General features: G+C 40.8%; 2 protein-coding genes across 3 annotated transcripts in view; both read right to left on the bottom strand.

The window, feature by feature from the left end:
- Positions 1 to 8,233: 8,233 nt before the first annotated feature.
- Positions 8,234 to 9,876, bottom strand: LOC311485376 (ras association domain-containing protein 10-like). Its single transcript, XM_084540740.1, has one exon. The coding sequence runs from the start codon at positions 9,816 to 9,818 to the stop codon at positions 8,481 to 8,483; it is 1,338 nt and encodes a 445-aa protein (XP_084396866.1). The 5' UTR covers positions 9,819 to 9,876; the 3' UTR covers positions 8,234 to 8,480.
- Positions 9,877 to 12,700: 2,824 nt separating this feature from the next.
- tead1b (TEA domain family member 1b) overlaps positions 12,701 to 23,685 on the bottom strand; it is a 43,889-nt gene continuing 32,904 nt past the window's right edge. For both annotated transcript variants that reach the window (XM_084541560.1, XM_084541559.1), the window contains 8 exons: positions 22,327 to 22,458; positions 21,992 to 22,038; positions 21,811 to 21,872; positions 21,265 to 21,389; positions 19,801 to 19,974; positions 18,249 to 18,389; positions 17,997 to 18,149; positions 12,701 to 17,040 (listed from right to left, as the gene is read on the bottom strand). In XM_084541560.1, coding sequence (XP_084397686.1) covers positions 16,927 to 17,040; positions 17,997 to 18,149; positions 18,249 to 18,389; positions 19,801 to 19,974; positions 21,265 to 21,389; positions 21,811 to 21,872; positions 21,992 to 22,038; positions 22,327 to 22,458 — 948 coding nt within the window. In that variant the 3' untranslated portion in view covers positions 12,701 to 16,926. The remainder of the gene's footprint in view (positions 17,041 to 17,996; positions 18,150 to 18,248; positions 18,390 to 19,800; positions 19,975 to 21,264; positions 21,390 to 21,810; positions 21,873 to 21,991; positions 22,039 to 22,326; positions 22,459 to 23,685) is intronic.

A 23,685-nucleotide genomic window follows, 5' to 3' on the forward strand; every position in this document is an offset into this window, starting at 1 on the left:
ACAGTTAATCACAAACTAAACTGTAATGATTGCGACAGCTATAGTTCATAAGAGTGGAAAGAGTAAAAAGTGATTTTTATCAAGCTGATCACCTGCAGCATCAAAACAACACTGCTGGACCGAAATCTAAATCAGTGTAAACGGAGTTGAAAAAAATACAGAACATTACAGTCATTCTGACTTGTTCATGTCTAGAATGCAACTTGGCAAACATTAATGGCCGTCGTTTCTGCAGAAAAGGTTTATCAGTTGCTGCACAGCCGTTGGCGGGGAGTCAGATTTAGGACAGTAAGTAATGTTGCTGTTGCATCCTTTGTTGCACAGAAGTGATTTAAGGCAACTTGCCTCCAGTAACATAAGATTAATCCAGTAAAAGACTCTATTTTATTAACCATCTGTTGTTGTAATATTTAAATATGTATTAACTGTAGTAGGTGCAACATAATTACAAACTGGTCCCATCCTGTTTTAATCCTATTCCAGTCTCCACCGTACAGTTTATGTTTGTTTCGAAGAGAAAAATTGTGTGACCCACAAAAGTACTGCAACACAATCCATTTCCATTGTATGTGAAACCAAACTTTCCCATTAGGTGATAAGGAGGAGGGGAGCAGCAGCAATTGTTCTGGAGAAGAGATACTGTGATTTTGCCTTGAGCAGAATCTATTCACATTTATGGAGAGGACGATAGTTCAGGAAAATTCGGAAACACCCAGACGTCTTCAAGGTTTCTGTAACTGATACTCCAAGCACACCCTTTAAACCCTCTGTGATGCTTAATAAAAGATTCTCTGTTGTTGGAGGAGATAGATTTGCCATCAGGTCCTGTTGTAGACTACTTACAGCTATCCCTTCCCCACACATGGGTGTGGCAACGTTTGCCACAGACACCTGGACTGACACTTGAAGGATGTGAATTACTCCCCTGAGCCGTGAAACACCTTTATTGAAACTGAGTACAGTGCCACTAAGAGAAGCCATGCAAAGAGATGGGAACAGCTTGGGTCATAGTGAGTTTAACCAGAGCTCCTGCTGAAACTACTTTATGTTATCCCTGCATTGCATTGAAAATACGCTGTTGGATAACTAACATTTGTACTAAGTGTTGGTCCCTTCAGGAACAATCTTGATGACCGCTGATCTGCTATCTTTTGCTTTAGCAGAAGTTTGGCATTTCAGATGGAGAGAAAAAGGTCTCAACAAGAGTTTCATGCCACAATATGTACTTAGATATCGTCAGTGTACCTCTGGCTTTTTATATTGCACTGCCATCAGGTGCTTGATTTGTCCGATAAACTAAAAAAAAAAAAACTTCTCCTAATCCTCAGCTGTTATCTTTTAGTGTGAATTGGGAAATGGTAGCATACTAACGTGCTAAACTGGTCGTGCTAAGTGTTATAATGTTTGCTCGTATAAAGCACATCTGTCCTAGGGTGCAGCCTCATAAGCAGATCACATGGCTGAAGCCTTGTTGGGGATGATTTTCTTTAATGCTTTTGAATTATTTCATGTTGCAGAACAGTAATCTAACATTTCTTTTAATCTTAGTGCACATCTTCTGAGAAATGATAAGTCTGTGTTCGTGAGATGAATCATGACAAGTGTGATTGTGAGCAATCTTGTTCAAGCATTTTTCACAAAGGTGGATTCTTTTATCTTATTTTTATGAAGCAGAGAGTAGCCGCTCTTAACCTCTTCATCTCTCCTCTATTTGTGATTTCGAAGGTTATTGGAGGGTAATGAGTTTGTCGGTGACAGATCTGGGTTATGTCTGCCCCTACAAGAGGTGACAGGTCTTGAGTGGCTCGGAAGGAGACTGTACAGTGTCCCACAGGCGAGGTCCCGGGGGTCACCACCCAGCCTTACAGGATTAACACACCTGCCACCAGCACAATGAGGTCTAATGAGCGCACACTGGAGGCCCCAGTCTGTTAGCAGCAGGCCAAGAGCTCTCTGAGAGGCTCACACCTCAGCGCTGGTACTGAAGTCCTGGCTCTCAAGTCAGTACCTTCATTAGTGACTTCATGGCAGATCACTCTCTGATGGCGAACAAAGGCTGCCAGGAACACAAAGTGACACATTCCAGGGATTACAGGGGAACACAGGCAGGTTCGTGCCATTAAGAGATTTCTTTTCCCTGAATGCATGGAATTTGCTTTGACAACAGAAAACAAAATACATTTCAATGTAATTAATTTGACAGCTGATTTTTTCTTGATTTAGTTTAAAGTAGTGTTGACATAATTCACTGTATAACAGACATTCCTGTGCCTAAAATATCGGAGATGGTCTTGAAAGCTGAAAATTGTTCACATAAAACACACAGACCTTTACCTTTAACTGTGAGTGTGTGTGTTGTGTGGTCTCGTTTGTAGGTTTTAGGTTACAATTTTAGGCGATGTTTAGGGGCTAGGGGATACATTACGTCAATGGAAGGTCCTCGCAAAGATGTGTGTGAATGCTTTTATATGAAATGTGTGAGTAGTCATAGATGATGCACTTTGGTCCTAATGGGTAACAAAAGTGATCACACATTTAATATGGTCTTTAGAAAGCACCACATTTGATTTGAGTTTAACCTGCCCGACAATAGAGGGGTGTTGAACTGATCTTCATTTCATTTTATGTGACCTAGCAATTACAGTAAGTTATAATATCTGTCCTTCAAGTTTTTGCACTGATGAATTTGCAGGACTTGTTTATTTCTTCTTTGACTTAGAATGAGATTCAAACTGGTTGGGTAAATAGCTACCTGTGTCACCTTTCACAACAGAAGCTTTTTAGAAATCTGTCCTTGTAAGCAACGTACAAACAGGTTTATCAAAATCACAATAAAAAAGACTGTGATAACAATAAGTATTAATAATTTTCGTCTCAGACGAACTGAAATGGTAACAATGTTATGGCCTCTGCCATTACTGCCAGTGTTGTAATGCTCTGTATCAGCTGGCAACTGGAACTGAACCTGCACAGTCCTGCAAACACTGGTGTTAGGAACCCTGTGTATTTTTTTTAATTGTGCTTATTGAGAATTACCTTTAGAAGTATGTAATTAGCGAGAACTTGGAACTTTGTCTTGTGGCCTAAGAGCTGGGCTTTCACTCTGACTACCTACTATTTAGGCTTTCCATCTTTAATTATGTTGGGAGATGTTGGAACTGTTCACTCATCAGTGTAAAGCATCTCGTAGTACGACACCAAACGTGCATTTGTGTTGGTTTTTGCATGTTTTGCAACATAAGCAGCTGTTACTGGTGTTATATTGAAAAATCACCTATAACATCCTAACTGTTGTCATAGGTCATTTTTGGTGCCATAGGCTGTAAACTGACAACATTACATAAGAGTTTTAATTGTGGTTTAATGGGTGTGCATCTTCAGAGTTCTTTAGTTGTAGACTGACCTATGCTCCCACTAACATGTGAAGCTCTCCTCTGAATAGGATATTCTTCAGGATGTCATTTCCTCATCGGGACAGAGTTGATGCATCGAGATGGTGTCATGGCTCTTTATAGACTTAACTACAGTGACATAATGATTTAGTAGCTGGACTGAGACCTCTGTTCCCTGCAGGAAACACTCTGCTCTGGCCATGAAGAGCCTGTGAGCCCTGTTGCTTAAAGTGTGCTTTCTCTATCGGCTCCTGCTTTCCCACTGTTCACCTTCATGACCCCCAGCAGCAAGAGTCAGATGGCAGCGATGCTTCAGTAACTTTAACCTCTGATAATATGACCTATGAACCCCGCGATGACCCCAGAACAAAGACGGTGACATTTTCTTTCCCAGGGCCTGAGATGGTGTTCTAGCGTGTGCAGGACTATGAGTTGTGCATGTTTGTGGACGTGTCAGGAAGTTGGAATAAAACAGTGAATCTTGGACATACTTGAAACAAAAAGGCTGCATGTAGCTCTGGCTGCATGAAGGAGAGAGAAGCATTCAAACTCCTGACTGACATTCCACTCAATCTTTTGTCTGTTTAATAAAGAAAAGGCCAGAAAAGGCCTTCAAGGAGGACACTTCACATTCCTGAATTTTCTCTCAAATATCTCCAAGGATTCTGGAGACACTTCACATAATCAAAACGTGACATTTATGCAACTCCTTTCAGAGATGTGGGAAACACTCTGCGCAGACTTCACGACTGAAACAAAGGACAAAGAACGTCCCCCTGCCCTCCTCTGAGATTACTGTGTGTAGTCTTACACCGTCGCTTGTGAGATAAAGGTTTTTTCCATCAAGTCAGGTTCATTTATGTTCCTCAGTGTAACAAAGTGGCAATGGAGAGAGGTGAGCACAGAGGGGGCTGCTGTTGTGTGTATCAAGCGGCAGGAAGGCTGCCATTCAGACAGCACGTAATACAGTACTCCCACTTGTTTGACGGCGATGTTGCCCTAAATTCAAAGAACAAAGACACTTAAGGTGGCTTATGTATGGGTGTTCTTGTATTTCCCTCTTTGTGGGAAGCAATTGTACTTTCACACCTTGACAAGATATTTTGTCAAGGGTTCATTTGAGAATTAAGACATGGTTTTACAGTAGGTTTGAGTCAGAATGAATACCTTTTAAACTTGACCTGATGAAACTGTTGTTTAAGAATGTGATTAGTAATGTTAGAGGAGCCATGAATAAACAATGCGTCCCTTTCAATGGCATGTTTTCCACCGGGACTCAAAGGCATAGGCCCTTCACATGTCTAAATCATAATTTCGTCCCTTCACTTTTACTGTTTCTTATCGTCCACCAGCCATGATTCAAAAATGTGAAGAGACCAGTTTCCAATTCCCGTCCCTCCCACGTCTTAGGAGGTGAATTTCTTCAAATTGAATTTCTTCAAATTGACACAGTAATGGCACAGACATTCACTTGGACTCAAGGTTGAACTGATTAGAATTTGGTGGTTCATTGTGACCTCTCAAAATACATTTTTGTCCATAACTCGGGAATGCGCCTTCTATCTTTTAAAAAATCTCACACAAATGTTCAATAGGTTGAAATAAAATTACAGTAATTCATATCTAAAATGCCAACTTCACTCTGACATAGTAATGGTCTGCAAAAACACTTTAAAGTCCTCTCTATATTGTGTATATTAAATCAGTCTGAACAGACGTGTCGTACAACCCTCACGAGTGTGAGAATTTTAGGTTTTTGTGTTTTACAGCAGTGGGAGCCGAAGGTATTTTGAGTATTGCTCTAAGTTGTGACATGTTCCGAGCAGCTGAGCGGCTGTGAAGCTCTTGAATCAGTCTGAATGTGACGAAAAAATGTCTTTCACGTCAGAGACTTCTTCTTCATTTACTTTTGTAGACAGCTGGCCCCAAGACAAAAATGTGTTTGCACAAAGACAGATCACGGTCACTGAACATCCTCAGATGTAGATATATCATTTAAGCAGCTGGGGCATTCTCTCAAATATTTCATTTGCTGTCCTGCACACTAAAAGCTTTTCTGTCATACAGTCCTCTTAAATTCCACTTCCTCACCAGTGGTTATTTGCCTGGACTGGAGCCTATCCCAGCTGTCAGTCATTGAGCGAGAGGCGGGGTACACCCTGGAGAGAAGAACATGCAAACTCCACACAGAAAGGCCCCAGATGGAATCGAACCCACAACCTTAAGTGTCAACCACCACGCCACTTGCCCCCTGAGACTTGATTTAGTCGATTGTTATATTTGGCACAATATTAAATGTGCTAGCACTATTAGTTAAATGTTACATTCATTAATTTTCTGTAACCGCTTGTCCTGTGAAGGGTCATGGGGGGGGGGGGGGGGGGGGGGGCTGGAGCCTATCCCCACTGTCATCGGGCGAGAGGCGGGGTACACCCTAGACAGGTCATCAGTCTATCACAGGGGTAACACAGAGAGACAGACAACCATTCACACTCACACCTACGGCGAATTTAGAATCACCAATGAACCTAAAAAGCATGTCTTTGGATGGTGGGAGGAAGCTGGAGTACCTGGAGAGAACCCACACAGACACAGGGAGAACATGCAAACCCCACACAGAAAGGCCCACAGTCAGCCAGTGGGCTGAAAGTTGCTGTGCATTAACATTTTCATTTTAACAACAGCATTAAAGAGAGCTGTTAGTGTGCTCACTCTGCTTTAAAATATTTACGACCAGCATCTACCTTGTGCTGTTAAGAATGGGAGACTTGAAACACAGCTTTACAAGATGTTTCCTGCTGAGAACCAGAGTGAAAAGATAATTGTGATACAAAATGTCAAATCACATGTCACTTTGCGTGTAACTCAGTACACTGGGAAAAGAGTGTTTATCCCAAACTGTGACATTTTTTTTTGCTACTATCATGTAGTCACTGTATATGCTGAGAAAACACTTTTATTCTCTTTGCGGTTTTCATCATTTCAATACACCTATTAAGTAGGCATACAATCCTGGAGACACAGGAAGTAATGTATACTTTTGTGTTGTCTTAAGTATCACTGTGTACTCGGGTATAAAGCAGAACATGGGCGGGTTTATCAAGGGTGGAAACTCGACACAGGTCTCATGTTTATTATTCTCTGATGCTGAACTTTTTTTCTGATAGTAAACAGGACACTGCTGCGCTTTTCTACAGGAGTGAGCAGCAGCAGTATCCTGTCGTCTAAACTCTAGATGGAAGGTGTTTGTCAGTGGCTCCAGAGGACAGCGCTGTGCTGCCTCTGCCTCTGACACTGATCTCTCTCATGTCCTATCACAAGTCCCATGAGGCCGGAGATCTCTGTGGAGATAAAACTGTAGCGGGAGGTCCGCTGGGACTGAATGAATGTAAGTGTTAGTGGAACTAGTGGCTGGTAATGTAATAATATTCAATCTGTCTCAGTGTAACTGATCATTAAGATAACAATCGGACATATGACATCCTTACAATATCATTTCCACAGTGACAAGATCACACGCTCTCCTGTATCCTTGGTTTAGTTGAAAACTTGCTCTAAAAACAAATAAAATGTGTTGTACTATAGCACAAACCACAGACAGTCGCACATCAACTTGTTACAGTCCAGCCTTTAGACACAGTAACCTGGTTAAACAGCTGATTGCATTTTCATAAAAACACTGGCTCATTCCTCAGTTTGTTCCTCCTTTTCAAAGGTCACTTCAAACATACTGTCATGAGGTTAGAGGTCAGAGACATTAATTCCACTGGTAGACTTTATTTTAGGTCATCTTGGTCTCAGGGACATTTTGTGAATAAATTAAGCCTTACTATTTAACTTGAGGACTCGTTTATTAATGTGGACAGTGATGCACATTTTTTCTTGATTGTTAAACGGATTAATTGATCTTGCAGAAAAGAGATTTAAAGTTTTGCCGGGAGAATGATCTCCCCCAGCACAACTTTAAATCTGTTAGTTAGGGTAAGACTGAGTGAAGAGTGAGGGGACACATTAAAAACAAGAGAGCAGAGCTTCTTGTAGATGGCGTCATAAAATGAGTCTGCAGACTGCATCACTACGTATATTCTCACACACATCTAGGAGTCACTGAGGAAAAGTTGTTTTGATGAGGAGTCTGGCTGTAACTTGTGTGAACTCTGTCGACTTAGATGTCTCTAGTTGTGGAGTAAGAAACGTTCTGGCCCAAACCTCCAAACTCAGCGTCTAAGCTGACAGAAAAACTGTCTTACATAAGAGTTTCTCCTCCTTGAAGAGCTGCTTTACGCTGAACCAGCAGAGCTTGTTGTTGTTTATGTACTTAGAGGTTGACAGTCAGGGAAGACATTTATTGGACTGAGCTAGAGGCTGCGTGCTGCTGTCTCACTATCGTTCAGATTCAAAAGGAGCCGCTGTAGATTAAGACTCACACGGGAGACAAAGCAGTCCTACTGCCGTTCATGTCAGTGTGCGAAATGTCACTACTTATCGTCTGCGATAGAAAGGTCATTTCTGCTCAGTGAGTCGTCAGGATGTGGAGCAGACCTCCCATTTGAGCTTTGGGCCTCTGTTTTGACTCCAGATATTATCACGACTTTATGATTCACAGCAGAGCTTTTTTTTCCCCTTCGCTCAGTGTCTGGGTCACAGTGAAAACACATACGATGTAGTTCAACATCTGCAGAATTATCCCAAACACCTTTGACTTGGCCGTGTCGCCTGATTCTGACATATTTCCTGTCATCTCTTAATGCAGACATGCCTCAAACAAAACAAGGTTTTATTGGTTTATTTATTTTTTTAGAAAAGGGAAGAAAATGAAGAATCAAAACGCTTTATTAATACGCCAAAAACAGATTCTTGGTGAGATCAACTCTAGTTCCTAAACCAGTTGAAGAAGGGTTTTATAAAAGTAGTAGAATATGGGGTTGTTACTGAGGCCATACAAAGATAAAAAAAAAAAACCCATCTCCATCATGTAGAAATATTACAGTGACGTTTCTGTAGATTTATGCAGAGTAATTCTGATCCCTGAGAGTGCAGAACTTGTTTTTATTTCTCAGTCAGATAAGCCACTTTCCTGGTAAAATCCTAAACCAATGACTCCCACACAGGGAGGCTGTCTGAGTCCTGGCTGTGCAGGGAACTTAAGCCAGTGTCTGAGTCGTCGTCGTTCACGCTGGGAGCTTTTGACAGACCCCTGGCCTGCTCCACCCACCCGCTCTTCCTCTCCAAAGTGCTCATCATCCCCGTCTTATCGTCTGTCCCGTGGCCACATCTCCCCTCGCCCCCTGTCCCTTCCTCTATATCCAGAGTGTTCACTTTCTCCAGCAAATCCCTCATCTCCTTCTCCCTCGCTCCGCAAATCTGCTGGGTCAGCTCTAAATCGCTCCTAATAGCCTCTAAATCCGCGTTGAGGCGCAGACCGATGTATAAACTCGCATCTAGCTGCGTTTTGATCCTCTCTTCTTCCAAAAGCGGCTCACTTTCTGATGCTGTGCCTGCTCCGGTGGCGGGGTGGGATGGCGAGCCGCCGCCGACGCGCTCCGAGTCTTTGCTCTGCATCTCCTCTTCCCTCCTCTGCATCCAGCGATGATTAAGCTCCTCCTGGATCTGCGACGTGATGGTGTCTATAAGAGTTTCCTGCTCCCACAGCTCCTCTTGTAGTCTAACCACCTCCTCACACTGTCGGACATACTCCTCAAACTTGGCCAAAGTCTCAGTTGAACACTCTTTGTCTCCCTCTTGGCTGGGAGTTGCAGCGGCACCCACCAAATAAGTATTCTGCACGTAATTAATCCCGTGTCTTTTAATTCTGTCAAAATGCACCTCTGCCTCGCACCTTTCGATCTCTGCGTCCAGCTCGGTAATCCTCTGAACCTGCTGGCGGATTGTATGATCCTGAGAAACCACAAGATGAACCAGAGTCTCCATCCTCTCCGCACAGGACGCATCTCTGTGCGCCGCCTTTGCCCTCTTCTTAGTGATCTTCTCCAACTTTCTGAAAGCTTTCCTCACAATCCGACGCTGCTTCTCTGGTGAGATCGAAGTCATGGGAGACCGCGCGGGCCCCTTGGTAACACAGGAGCTCTGTTTGCTGAGCACCACCCGCGCCTCTGCGCTCCGGGCTCCGTGGTTCGCCAAAGACGCCTCGCTTCTCACCAGCACAAACTTCACGTTCCTCTGCTCCTCTCCCCACGCCATCCAAAGCCGTAAAATCTTCGTTTTATTCGGCAAAATCCTCTCGAACCCTCTCCATTTCTCCACGATGCAATAAGACTGCCCCGCAGAAAGGCCACTGTGCTGTGAGTTTTGGTCCTCCAGAAGCACTTTGACTACATCAGAGCAGGTTGTGCGCTTTGACAGGCCGAGGACAAGCTTTTCCTCTCGGCAGACCCACACAGATATCTTAGTCTCCTCGGGCTCCATAGAGGTTTTCTGCTAAACTGTATTTGTTTTTAAAAAAGTGAAGAAAAGTTGAAATAGGTTTAAATCCGCACGACCGGAGAAAAGCGCAGCAGTGTCCATACTCAGGTCCCGTTTGTGCATGCGCGCTGCGTGCCAGATGCGTCTGAGAAGTTGTAGACGGGGCTGGAGGCTGGGAGCTCCATGTGTCCTCTTGTGCACCTTTCAGAGGCCCGGTCAGGGACGTCCTTGACTGCCTCTGTTGTGATCACATGACCGCGAGGATTCCATGTGTGTATCGACAGGATTATTATTTATTAACTGGAGCCGATGTCAGTTCAGTATCATAATCAGATTTTATTTTTAGAGGCATCTTTGGGTATTTACTACTAAATTCACATCAAGTCCATGAACATAAATTTCCAAATCAAAGTATTAAGACAAGAAAAAAATAGTCTGTTATTGATTAAAATTATAGAATAGAAAAGTATATTTATAAGATTTATTATAATTATATTTTAAATCACAGCATTTATCTCTTGTTTTCTGAGACATTAATTAACTTTTTTTGCTTCTTTTTTGTTGTTGCCACGAACAATAGCCTATCTAAGGGCTGATATCAGAATTCTATTTGAGCGAGATTTAGAACTTTTCCTCTTTGTTTTCTTCTAGTGTCTGGGCATTGAAGTCACCATCCACCATAGATCATGCAGCAGTCTCTCACTCTCAGTTTAGGATCAAATGTTCTTTAAATGTTGATTTGTCACGTCCTCAGTGCCGATAGAGGGTTTCCAACTAGCAACTGTACTCAACAACATCCGCATGTGGTGATTCAGCACAGTTTACACATATCTCTATTAATGTATTATTCTTAAATCCATGACAGATGAAAATGAAAGGAACACTTTGAAAACACATCAGATCTCAAGTTAAAAAAAAAAAAGCCATGCTGGATATCTATACTGATATGGACTGGGTAATGTGTTAGGAACTAAAGGATGCCACATTGTTTGATGGAAATGATAATGATCAACCTGCAGAGGGCTGAATTCAAAGACACCCCAAAAACCAAAGTGAAAAAATGATGCAGCAGGCTAGTCTATTTTGCTAATTTTCTTTGCAGCAAACCAGTGCTCAGTAGTTTGTATGGCCCCCACATGCTTGTATGCAGTCCGACAATGTCGGGGCATGCTCCTAATGGTGTCCTGGGGTATCTGCTCCCAGATCAGTCTGAGGACCAACCTGGCCACAGCAGATGAACTGAGACATAATGTCCCAGAGAAGGATTTAGGTCAGGCGAGCGTCGGGGCCAGTCACTGTCAATATCAATTCTTTCATCCTCCAGGAACTGCCTGCGTACTCTCACCACGAGGCCGGGCATTGTCGTGCATCGGGAGGAACCCAGGACCCACTGCACGAGCGTAGGGTCTGACAATGGATTTCATCTCGATACCTAATGGCAGTCAGGGTGCCGTTGCCTGTAGAGGTCTGTGCATCCCTCCATGGATGTGCCTCCCCAGACCATCAATGACCCACCACCAGACCAGACAAGCTGAACTATGTTACAGGTAGCATAACGTTCTCCACGGTTTCTCCAGACTCTTTCACGTCTGTCACATGTGTTCAGGTTGAACCTGCTCTTATCTGTGAGATGCATAGGTCGCCAGTGGTGGACCTGCCAGTGCTGGTGTTCCATGGCAAGTGAACACAGGGCCCTAACCCTAACCTTCAGGTCACCCACATGAAGTCTATTTATGATTGTTTGGTCAAAGTCATTAACTCCAGTGGCCTGCTGGAGGTCATTTTGAAGGGCTTTGGCAATGCTTATTCTGTTCCTCCATGCATAAAGAGCAGATACCGGTCCTGCTGACAGGTTAAGGACCTTCTATGTTCCTGTCCAGCTCTCCCGCCTGCCTGTCTCCTGGATCTCCTCCAAGCTCTTGAGACTCTGCTGGGAGACACAGCAAACCTTGTGGCGATGGCATGTATTAATGTGCTATCCTGGAGGAGTTAGACTGTCTGTTCAACCTCTGTCATGCTACCAGCAGCGACAATGACCCTAACCAAATGCAAAACTGGTGAAAAACAGTCAGAAAACATGACGAGGGAAAAATATCAGTGGCCTGACTTGATGCTATTGAAAAAATGGTCTGCACACTGTGTATGCTCCAAGTGCTATTTATTTATTTATTTTAAACAGGCAACGTTTCGATCCTATGGGATCTTCATCATCTGACTTGATGCTATACTCAGATTAAAAGGTGTTCCTTTAATTTTTTTCATCAGTGTAGAAAAGCAGCAGTGGTCTGTAAATGACCACAAGATGGTGCACTACACTCCGAAACTATTCATTATTCTCTCTGCCCACTCTTAATTGAGCTCTATTCACCAGAAGTTTGTCAAATATCCTACAGAAAACCCTTTAGGTTTTTACTCATCTAACTTTAACAGCAGCTGTTTGAGAGCCCCTCCAGTTCTATAACAATATTGACTCTGTGTGAAACACAACTTAAGTGCACACAGAGATTCATTGCCGAAATCATCCCTAAAGCAAATTATGTTTTAAAACTGGTGCTTTATAAAATACATTCATATAGTAGTCATAATATCCTCTGATACTTCCATTCAGATTAGTTTATCATTTGGATCTCTTTATTTTCACTAGCAAAATATTTCATTACAACACCAGGAGTTAGAGTTTTCTGTCAGATTCTTGGTGTGACTGCACTCTAATTACATTGCATAATGAATAATGGTTTACTGCAATTTGAAGTTTAACTTTCAAGGAAGGAGCCATAGTGCATTTACCTTTAATTAAGCAATGTCTCCCTCTGGTGGTGGTTTGTTACTACGGCGGTTGGATGAAATTCTATGAACTGGGACACAGGTTGGTTAAAAAAAATATATATCTACATCTACTGTTGATCTAAGGTTTATGCGATTTTTTCTCTTTTGTTTTTGTTTTTTTGAGTTAAACAAATCACCTCAGGTCAGACCTCTCACCATCACTCATACACTATTATGTTTAACTCAAGTGACAACAAAAAAGGTAAGGAGATATTTTTCTGATTTATTTAACTGCAATATTGCATACATACAAAGTATCTAGAAAGCTACAAAATATCAACTATTGTCAAGAAGGCATCATAATGTTACGGAGCCAAGACAAGACCATATGCAGAACACAGAAACATAGCCGAGCTTCTTTTCTCTCCTTTGCTCCAACACTTTAAGTGTCATGGATATGAAAAGATATCACACATCTGTACCAAGAAAAGCTAAGATAGAATTTTATACAAAGCACCTTTTTACATAAAAACATCTGCACACAAAACCCAAATGTGTGTATGATAGCTATATGTGAGCTATGTCAAGAATCACTTTAAAGCCACCATCGGAAATGGTTATAAAACAGAAAGGTACCAGTACCTACTCTTCAAAAAAAATAAAATAAAATAACAAGAGCTAAACTGCTGATATGTTTGTAGCGTGATTCCTCAACTTGGCTATTTCTATGAGTGTGTGTGTGTGTGTGTGTGTGTATATACGTGTGTGTGTCCATTTTCTAGTGAAATGGTCCACCAAACATTCGTGCCGTTAAAGGCATCAGTCCTGCTGTTTTTAGTGTTAAAATGTCTAAATGTACCAGCAGTGCAGCAGTAACATCATTACCATCTTATTGGGCTTGCAATATACAGACAATGTCATCACAAAACCAAGTATACAAGTACAACAAGAAAACAGGAACATCTCACTACATAATCAATAAATGTGAACGGATACATACACAGGGTAAACATAAAAAAAAAGCCTATTAAACCTCCACGGTGTCCACTGGACTGTGGCAAAATACTGAATGATTGAACTGCTTCCACCAGAGACATTGTCTGCAATTATTAAGAGCTTCTTTGATTAAAATACTCTAGATGATTATAATTTTTGTAAGAAACAGTAAATGTTTGAATAATTACGGTCCTTACAGTGGAAGTGGTGGCCTCGATGCCCTCGTCCACTGCCCTAAATCTGATGTTAGTTTGTCGCGTTTAATGAACTATTACATAAACTTTCACATTTCCTTCTGAGTGTTAAATAAATGATTATGTGTCTGTAGATGCCTCACTGACATACCAGCTGTGTCTGCATCATAAAGAGAACATTGTGAAAGTCTGGTTTTCACTACGTGCAAGTGTGTGGTCCTGGGAAAGAGGAAACCATATTGGTTCCAAAACCTTTCTGAAAAACACTTGAACCTGCAAGTGTGCACTAAACAGACAGCTTCAGTGTTTGAGTTGACATCCTGCATGCAGTCAGCGGCTGTACGGTGTTAGACGAAGTCTTTGACCTCAAGCAGAGAAATAGTTTTTCTTTCATAACTTCTGAAATTAATTTACAGTAATAAAAATGAATATATCATTTCACTTTAGGGATGCACAGATACCACTTTTTAAGTACAAGTACTTAGTGTTATTTTAAATGTATGGCAGTAACTAACGTTGCATTCATTGCCCTGAATCCATGTTACTCATCTGTTTCTTTGGTCAGAAGTTACAGAAAATATTCTCAGAACTTACCTCTGCTCGATAAGAGACTGTAGCATTATGCTACACGCTAACAGCATGTAATACGTGCTGTTCCAGTGTGTCAGTGTGTCGGCATGGCTTGCTGGAGCTTTTTCTTTTCTAATATGCTGGTTAAGCTGCACCTGAATGCCTTACAGGCAGAAATAGGCTAAGGTGGTATATTTAAAATGTCCAGCTATTGTACATCTGACTGCTGCAACACCTACAACGTCTCTGAGCCAAAAGACTCATTAACATGCCAGTTGGAGGGTATGAGTGACACATGGCAAGCTAGGGAATCAACCTGTGGCTTTGACTGAGTTTTTGGTGTTGGCACAGTGTGGGCAGAATGTCCCACATCTGAAGCAATCAGGAAACGCACCTGCTGTTGCTTAGCTGGTGTTCAAACCCTAAAACTGCTCAGTAAAATCTTCATCAAACGGTGAATCTGATGACACTATTTGTCCAAATATCAGTGAAGATGACGGCCCAAATTTCATGATTCATGCAGCAACTGACGTCTTGTCCTCAAGTTGTTTATCCTTAAGATATTTTAACAAATTACTTGCTTTAAAGAAACTATTTTCTTCACTCCTTCCGACCTGCTTTACCTCTGTCATCACCGCCTTTCCTAAAATGTTACCATACTGCTGACATTGCCATGCTTCACTTAAATGTACAGGTTAACGTTACATTGCTGTAGAGTGGTCCTGTGTTTCGGTTGTGTCTGAGCTGTTTTACAAATACGAGTACATGGTCACAGTATCGGTGCATCCCTGCTTTATTCACCGGTAACTATCTCTCCCCTGCTGTCATTACAGTCCTTTAAAAGGCAATGTGGTGATTGGTTTCACTTATGTATCTTTTTTTTTTTTTTTTTTTGGTCTAGCAACATTTAATTTTTAATTTCTGTTTGATGTTTTTGAAGCTGGAAACTTAGAACCAAAGGCACTTCCTTGCTACCACGCAGGATATGACAAAAAGATTGACTGTATCTCTGTATTTTTGGTCTTCTGCAACAGGAAAGGCAGTCAGTCTGTGTTTATATTACACTCTTAGAAAAAGGCTGATATTTCTGAAACACATTACAGTGTTAGAGAAAAATAACACGTTTCTGAGCTTAAATTTGCAAACTTAATTTAACATAAGTGTACTGCCTCTTAAAAACATCAACAAAAATGGTGTCCCTAGGAGTGTACCAATTTTAGGAAACATAATTTCTCAGATGTGAAAATGCACCATGTAATACATTGGTTAGTTATTTCTGCCTGTTTCGTCCACAAAACTGATTGTAAAACAAAGCAAAGGATAATGTTACAGTATATTCTAAGGCACTGTACACTTACGCTTTGGCAGATTGTATTGTGTGTGTGTTTTTTTTTTTTCTTTAAACACAATTCAAACACATGTAGAGATCACAGTTTTAGTGGCATCTTTTGGAGCTCACATACAGCTTTAAGATGTTTAAGGCTCGGGATCAATGGGCCACAGAAAAATGTGAACGTAGTGTGACCAAGAAGGCAGCAACACTCTGGCTTGGAATTATTACACCATGATCCCAGAGGGAGGGGGGAGATGTTCTGAGACCTCCAGGGGGCATAGCCACAGCATACTGAACATGACATGCTGTCTCCAAGTGATTTGTGGTGCCAGGAGAATTTAAATTGTTGTTCTAAAACCACAGATCTAACAGAACAAAAGTAAGCATCACAGAGACAAGCACGGAAAGGGGAACAAAGTGCTTTTGGGCCAGATGAGTCTGATTAGAGTCGTTTCAGTCGTACTTTCACCTGTGTAAAAACCTAAAATTCTCTTATTGTCACACAGGAAAGACTAGTTTGCAGCACAGAAATGCTTAACAGGCGTTAAGACTTCCAACATTTATGAAGCAGATGCAGGCAAAATGTTTGTAGTATTTTCACAGTGTATTCATTCTTTTGTTGGTGGCTAAGACTTGGAGTGCTTCAGGGATACACAAACGACTGAAAGCGGAGTTGTTGTCTCTCTTTTTTTTTTTTTTTAAGAAATAGTAATTTAGCTTTATTCTCAACTACCTGCTTTCAGCTCTACGTGTGTCTATAGTGTTGTTAGTTTGGTTTCTTTGGGAAATCTATTGGCTGTGGGTACATGTCTGTATATCTACAGTATGTATGCTCACAAATAATCAAGTACAGACATACAGAACATACTCAAACATATTACACAGACCACAGCAGGCTGCCGACAGAAAAGGCCAGCATCCATTTTTTTTTCCTACATAACAAAGAAGAGGACAACATACATTTTTCCATTTACCAAAAAAATCTAAATTCTTTAAGAACGGCCACATTTATACCCAACAGAGACGCATTTGAAATGAGAATTCCCATATTTAAACATAAAACAACTGTACCGCGATTCACAGCTGCAGTCAAATAACAAACACTTATATTAAAACAGATTCATAACTGAATTCACCCGATACCTTGACCAAAGAGCATCTGTAGGTATGACTTTCATGTAGAGGCACTGCCACTCGTTTTGAGGTTGATAAGTCTATGAAAAGAAAGGGGGGGAGCACTTGGGAGGGGCATTCATTCCTTTACCAGTCTGTAGATGTGATGCTGGGCGCCGTGCTCACTGTTTGAAACCTCAAACACACACGCCATACATAGCAACGTCTCCTGGGTGTCCCTATTCGTCACCACCTGCAAGGGAGAACACAGTCACTATCTAGTAGAGAAGTACTCTGTGTAATCTTCTAGGAATGAAACCCAGAAAAAGGGCTGAGTATGATTTTTTATTTTTTTTTTTTTTTTTATTTTTTTTTAAATCGAGAAAACATCACAGAACCTAAATATATGGTGTCAGACTAGCATCATTCGTTTACATGTCAGTTTTGTCACTACGTACTATCAAAACAGACTTAATGTAGTGCTTTGCGATAGAAAATTAACGAAACATGAAAGTATGATGAAAATAATTTTTGTAGATTGCAAAAATAGAAGGCCAGTGAATCTGGCTTTGATGCCCCTGATTGGGACCCTAGCGTCCCATCACATAAAATCTTTCAAGTGTCCCATTTTTTTTTTTTTTTTATGAAAGCCAAAGGTAAACTTCAAAATTTGAAACTTCTGCTTCACAAACGAGCAAACAAGCAACATATCCTCAAAGAGCCTGTGTACAAACACCACAAATAATCTACAACTATTTCTAAAAGCATATTAGCTCTTACTTTTGAGAAATTACTCATAAGATAAAAGATGTAAAATGAGTTTCAAGATCCTCGGTCTTTTGGGAAAAACATCCCTGGTGGCTTTTTTTTTTGTCCACACAGCCATTCATGGCGGTGTGTCTGTCTCTTTATTTATTTTTTGCCCTCTCTGTAGTGCTGAATTACACTTTAAGACCCCATGTGATGGCTAATAACAGGGGTTCCTGGTCTTTCTTATCCTCCCTTTCCCCTGCAGATAATGAGGCTCCTCACACTGTGTTTCATCCCCTGTGGAATGAGAGGAATGTGAGACCAGCAAGAGGAACTCATCTCAAGGCCCAGCCAAACCCTCCCAGCTGGAGCCACCAACACATCCTGACAGCGGAAAGAAGAAGAAGAATGAGAGTCCTGGAGAGGGACGTCGCCCACTCAGGTCAGTGAGGTGATTACCAATAAGATAGTGAAGTTCTCCAGCACACTGTTCATCATATATTTCTCGGGCAGATGTTTTAGCTTATGGATGAAGTTGATCATGTATTCACACATGGGAGACCGGCTTATCCGGTAGACAAAGCGTCCATTCTCAAATCGGGAATATTCCGTCTGAGGAAGAAGAGCAAAAGAAAAATGTACAGTGATGGTTTTTGTCATTCACATTTTAGCCACTGTTCTGATTCTCTGGATTTTGAAAAACGTCCATACCTCGACTTTCTCGACCACCTGCTTGCCAAAGGAGCAAACCTTTGTTGAACATGTAATGGTCATGTTCTCTGAACTCTCATACTGACTCGCGACTCCGTAGAAAGATTCATTATCATCTTGAATGTTGCAGTTCAAGTCAGCCTGAGGAGAAAACACAAAGTATAAATGAACACTGGGATTTAGGGTCCCCTTTTAGAGAAATACTATTGAGTTTAAAAAGAAATGTATTTAAAACAGCATGTTAAAGGGGGAGAAACACCAGAAAATTAAAAATAGCTTAAAATAAATAATGTCTGGTTGTTACACCCACAACAGTGGAACATCATCACCTTCTAAACTGTTACGGCAAAGTTGGTAGCAGAAATCTTGTTTACAGATACGGAGGAACACTGACAATCATTTCGAATAATGTTTTTCTCCAGTAACTGAAAAAAAAGATTTATTATTTCATTTTTGGTCTCTACCAGCTACTGAGGAAGACATTTCTCTCCACTGAGTCGGCTTGGGAAGCTGCAGATGTGGAAGATTGTCTCTGGGATTATTACCACATGCGTCACATTGTTTTCGGATTTTAATCAGATTTTCTAATTATTATTATTATTTTTTTCCTCATAAAAACAGAAATTGTAATCTGTTAAAATGTAACTGGATTTAAAGAGGTGTTTCTTTTCAGGCATTCTTGTTAGTATAAAACTGTTCAGTATTTGTTTTGTTTTTTAAAATATAAACTGAAATAAGCAGCACACTATAAGAATTACAATAATTGATTACAGTTCCCATGTCACAAGGTAACACAGAGCTGTTGAGGTAATCTGTGTACATTGCATATCAAATTAGAAGAACTCAGCCATATCTGAATAAGCATGTTAATGTGCCAATATTGGAAACAAGACTCTAAATAGGATTAAATGAAGTTACGTTAAAGGACTGATTTACAAGGTTGAACGGGTCTGCTCCTGGAGGGCAGCCTCTCTGTGCCCTGAACATCCTGTTCATTATGGACACAAAAAGACGAGACATCCTCCTACAACATTCTCCTCCTTCATTAAGCAAAGCAGTTATACATTCATTATTGTGCAGATTCCGTCTTTCATTTGAAATTTAGATTTGTCGGTCACTTCAAAAGGAATTTGAGGGGACTTGGTCCAAGTGCATACGGCCCTACTTTGTTGGCAGCCGCTAGTTAGCATTTTGCATCAGTGAGGAAATACATGCAATGTTTAAACAGCCATTAGGAGTGCAACCAGGTCACTCCATTGTTTGGAGATATTACACTGAATTAGCGAGTGCTTTGATCAAAAGCTCTCCTGCTATGCAAGTCCAAATATAGCAGAGTGCATTCTGCAAACATTAAGAGAGCAATCTTCTCTATGTAGACTGATTACACCCAATCACTAAGCACAAACCCGAACACGCTGCTACTGAACAGGATTCTACCATCAAACATTTCACAATATGCAGAAGGGTATAATGATATTAAAACTGATGCATGGAAAACATAATCAAGCTGCGGTTTTATGATATTTATCAGTGCGGCTGATGATTTACTCACCCAGAATTTTATGAGGAAGAAGGAATTCTGGGGGCCTTTTCCGTACAGCTCCTTCAGTCCTCCTTTCTTTTCCGGAAATTTGTCATAAATCTGACGAATATCCACCGACTCCAGCAGAGCATCGCTGTAAGAATGATTTGTCTGCCCAATATGTACAAATAGGTGCTTGTTGTACTGAAAGAGAGAATAAATTAGTATTAGAACTGTAGTTTAAAATATGTGTCTCAAGCTGCAAATGTAAAAAATTAAAATACAGTCCTATCCAGTCTGAGTTTAGTGATTGTAAACCGACATGAAATAAAATAATGTGTAACAGTACTGCACATCACTATCCAGAAAGTAATCAGCACACAAAGGTTTAACTGAAGCCAAATAAGCCAGTTCTGACAAATTACCACTTTCTTATTATAGTGGTTGGCAGGATTAGATTGGGAACAATACACAGTGATGATGAGAAATAACCCTCTGCAACATGGCTTTTTGTGCGTCTGTCTGAATGGTTTTAAGCAACTTTTCTATTTTATTATGTACAAATTAGGTAATAACATACACTGCTCCATGAAAGCCAAAAATGAATTTGTATTAAACAAAGCCGTGAATGCCAGCCTGCTCTGCCCAACTTCTATAAACTTAAAATGTGATGCCACACCACAAATTCTGACCAAAATAGATCTATCTCAAGCTTTAAATAGGACAAAACCACCATATAATAATTTATCTCGCAGGTTTCACTCCCATAAAAAACACTATTTCTGCATCAACAGCCACTAAAATGTATGATGAGTGCTTTGTTTAAAACAAAATTTAGGTTTGTTGCATTTCTTCAATTTTCAAATGAGAAATTTTTGGTTCAGTTTTATAGTGGATGAAAATCAGACACATGCATAGCCCAAAGCAAACAAAGAGAAGCAGCCAATGAGAGAATAACGTTTTATTTTTGGATATTAGTTGCCCTTGTTGTGACCAAATGAAACCCTGTCATGTGGTGCTCCACTTCAGTTTAAAAGCTCATTGAGCAGACTCTCCAGCATGTAGCCTTTAGGGCAAATGCAACAATTTCAAATATTAAGCTGCACATAAGATTAATGGCTGTTGTCATTCAATATCAATCCCAAAAGTGCACAAGAAAATGTAGGCAAACATTAAATTGCTAAAGCAAACATGAAAAAGGAATCAGTGAACATGTAGAGAGTCTGTATATTGTCTCGCTGAGCTTTGTGGCACAAATTTAGTTTGCCTTTTAAGGAGCCAATTAATAAACAGTTGTTTCTGCACGTTTTTATGCTGTGTGTTGCTACAGGCCAGGATTCGCCCCTTTCAGCTCGTTTTGGCCTCCTCTTAGTTGACACTCTGCCTGGGAAAATGTCCCAGTGTATTCATAGAGGAAAAGACTGCATGATAAGAGGTGGGAACGAACACCTTGCGATAGTGGCATTTCTTGCTTTAGTATAATGCTCTGCTCACCGAATCTGGATCTCGCTGCTGCTCTAGGAAAGCGGAGAACTCCACCAGTCGGAGCTTAGATGTACCGATGGAGCGGCCCTGCCATGCTGGTGCCGTGGGTGCTGGAGCCGCTGTGGGCTCGTAACCTACAGGAACATCACAACAATAAGAGAATGTGTTCAACTTTAACAACATTGCAACTAATAATTTTTATGTTATATTGGCAGAATTGTATAATGCATAAAATGTTTATATGCAAATTCACTAAACCCTTAACAGAAGAAAAGAGAGGCAGTCTATATACATTTGGTTATGTTGGCTTTTCTTGTTTTTCAATCTCATTTTTATGAAGTTTTAAGAATTGTCTGCAGTAGTATTGATTATTTTTTTGCATCAGATACTATTATTTTTAAACTTTGAATAAAGTTGACAGATAAAACTGGCTTAATTGAGCTCCTGGTCAGGGACTAGTTAGTCCTGGTTCTAAAATGGTTTAACTGAATTGGGGAACAAAAGGGGATGTTAAAAAAGGGTAAACATTTATTTTTTAATTAGGTAAATTCTCACTTGATATGGCTGTTGTGACTGCAGGCTGGATGGGATATGGTTGCTGAGTGAAAGGCTTAATGCTGAAACAGAAAAAGACGACCAGTCATTAGAAAAACTAAACAAGCAACCACCAAACATTTTGCTCAAACAAAGTTTCTTTTTCATGCAAAATTTTCTATCAGTGAAGTATGATACTCACTCTTGTGAGGATCCTGGCTGACCAGCTGATATCATTCCCTGCCACAGCTAGAGAATTAGATATATAAATAGACAACAAAGAACGGACAACAAAGAACATCCAATTGTGAGCAGCTGTTAGCGACAAGATCAAAATGGCTCTTAGTTCATTGTTCAGTGAATGTAGTTATCTTCACTACCACTCCTTTTGATTGTGTGCTTATCTGATAGGGGCAGTTGTGCAAAGCTGTGGTGTGTAATGTGATTTGGCCGGGTGTTGGTGTGGTTGGCCCTATTGCTGCCCTGGGTGAAGCTGGACAAGATGGATCAATAGCGGGGTGCCGGCAAGGCTCTTACCCCTGCTCCAGGGAAGGCTGGACGAGGGATGCCTGGCAGACCGAGCTTGTTGTGAATAGCCGTGGCAGAGACTATCTGAGCCGAGGACATGGAGGCCATGCTCTGGAGGGCTTTGTCCTTCACGGCTTGGTCCTTTTAACAGCAGTCACAAAAGGCTTAGCACTCACACAGAAGGGAGAGGAGGGGCATGTTGCAGAGGTAGCAGCAACCAGACTCTAAACAGCACACTGAAAGCACCACCGACCTCTCACAACAGTAAACAGCAAGCAGGTTAAAAGAAGCAACATCAGCAGTGCTGTGCTAAGTGTAGGCTTTTTTGAAGGTATGTGTTAAACAATGACAACTGAATTCCAATATACCATGGTCAGCAGTGGCATGCGCTTAAACGAAAGTTTGCTTGTTGACTAATCTACCACTAAAACACTTTAAAATCTCATTCAGAATCTATCAAGGCTGCCAAGGTCCACATTTGAAAAAAACATAACAAAGAATTTCATAAGTAAAACTGAAGGACACAAATCCCACTTGGAGACTTTTGCAACTCCAGACAGTTGCTTTTGTTTAATCTTTGGTCAAGAGTTTTTTAAAATGATCCGTACATATCTACACTTATTATTAAATTCCCCACATTACGGCGAAAATCTGAGCACTGGAGATTGCATGATATTTTGGACATAATCCTTTCTGAAAAAGTGCCAAAGTCATAAATTCTGTAGCAGAGTACACACCTGGTGCAACCCATACACACTAACAAACTCATGCAGATTCACTGGTGGCAGAAGCTACAGGTAAGCATGCTGGCAGCAGACGCTGGTGGGGAAGAGTCAAGCTACAGTACGGTCATGGTACGATGACACGAACAGACACAGAAAACACTGGGAAAGAAGCTACTGCGTCACTATGACAGGAGCACAAATGCAAAGAAAAACAGCAGAAGGACAAGGCAGGGCCTAATAAAAGCAGACATAGCAATAAAACAAAAGAAATACTTACCATACTTGTAACCTAAGTGTAAACACAAAGGATTTCATTGTAAATTTGCAATACAGCTACTGTACATAATTTAAGTCTGAGCTGTGCGTAAAAAAAAAAAAATCTTCATTACAGCTTGAAACATCAGTTAAAAATTATTCTAAAATAATTAAAGAATGTCTTGTCTTCACTAGGTACAGCATGCACAGATGAGAAATGATCACTTACTAACAAAGAATTATGAAATTTGTATTTACAAATTATTCTTGGTCTCCGTGACGAAAGTCTTGCTCTCTATAATTTCCACAATTTGATCAGTAGTCATCATTTGAGACAAAACAACAGAACAAGTACAACATAATGACTGTAATTTTTCTAAAACGCCAC

This window comes from Chelon labrosus (assembly GCF_963514085.1).
Source record: "Chelon labrosus genome assembly, chromosome: 3".
Lineage (NCBI taxonomy): Eukaryota > Metazoa > Chordata > Actinopteri > Mugiliformes > Mugilidae > Chelon > Chelon labrosus.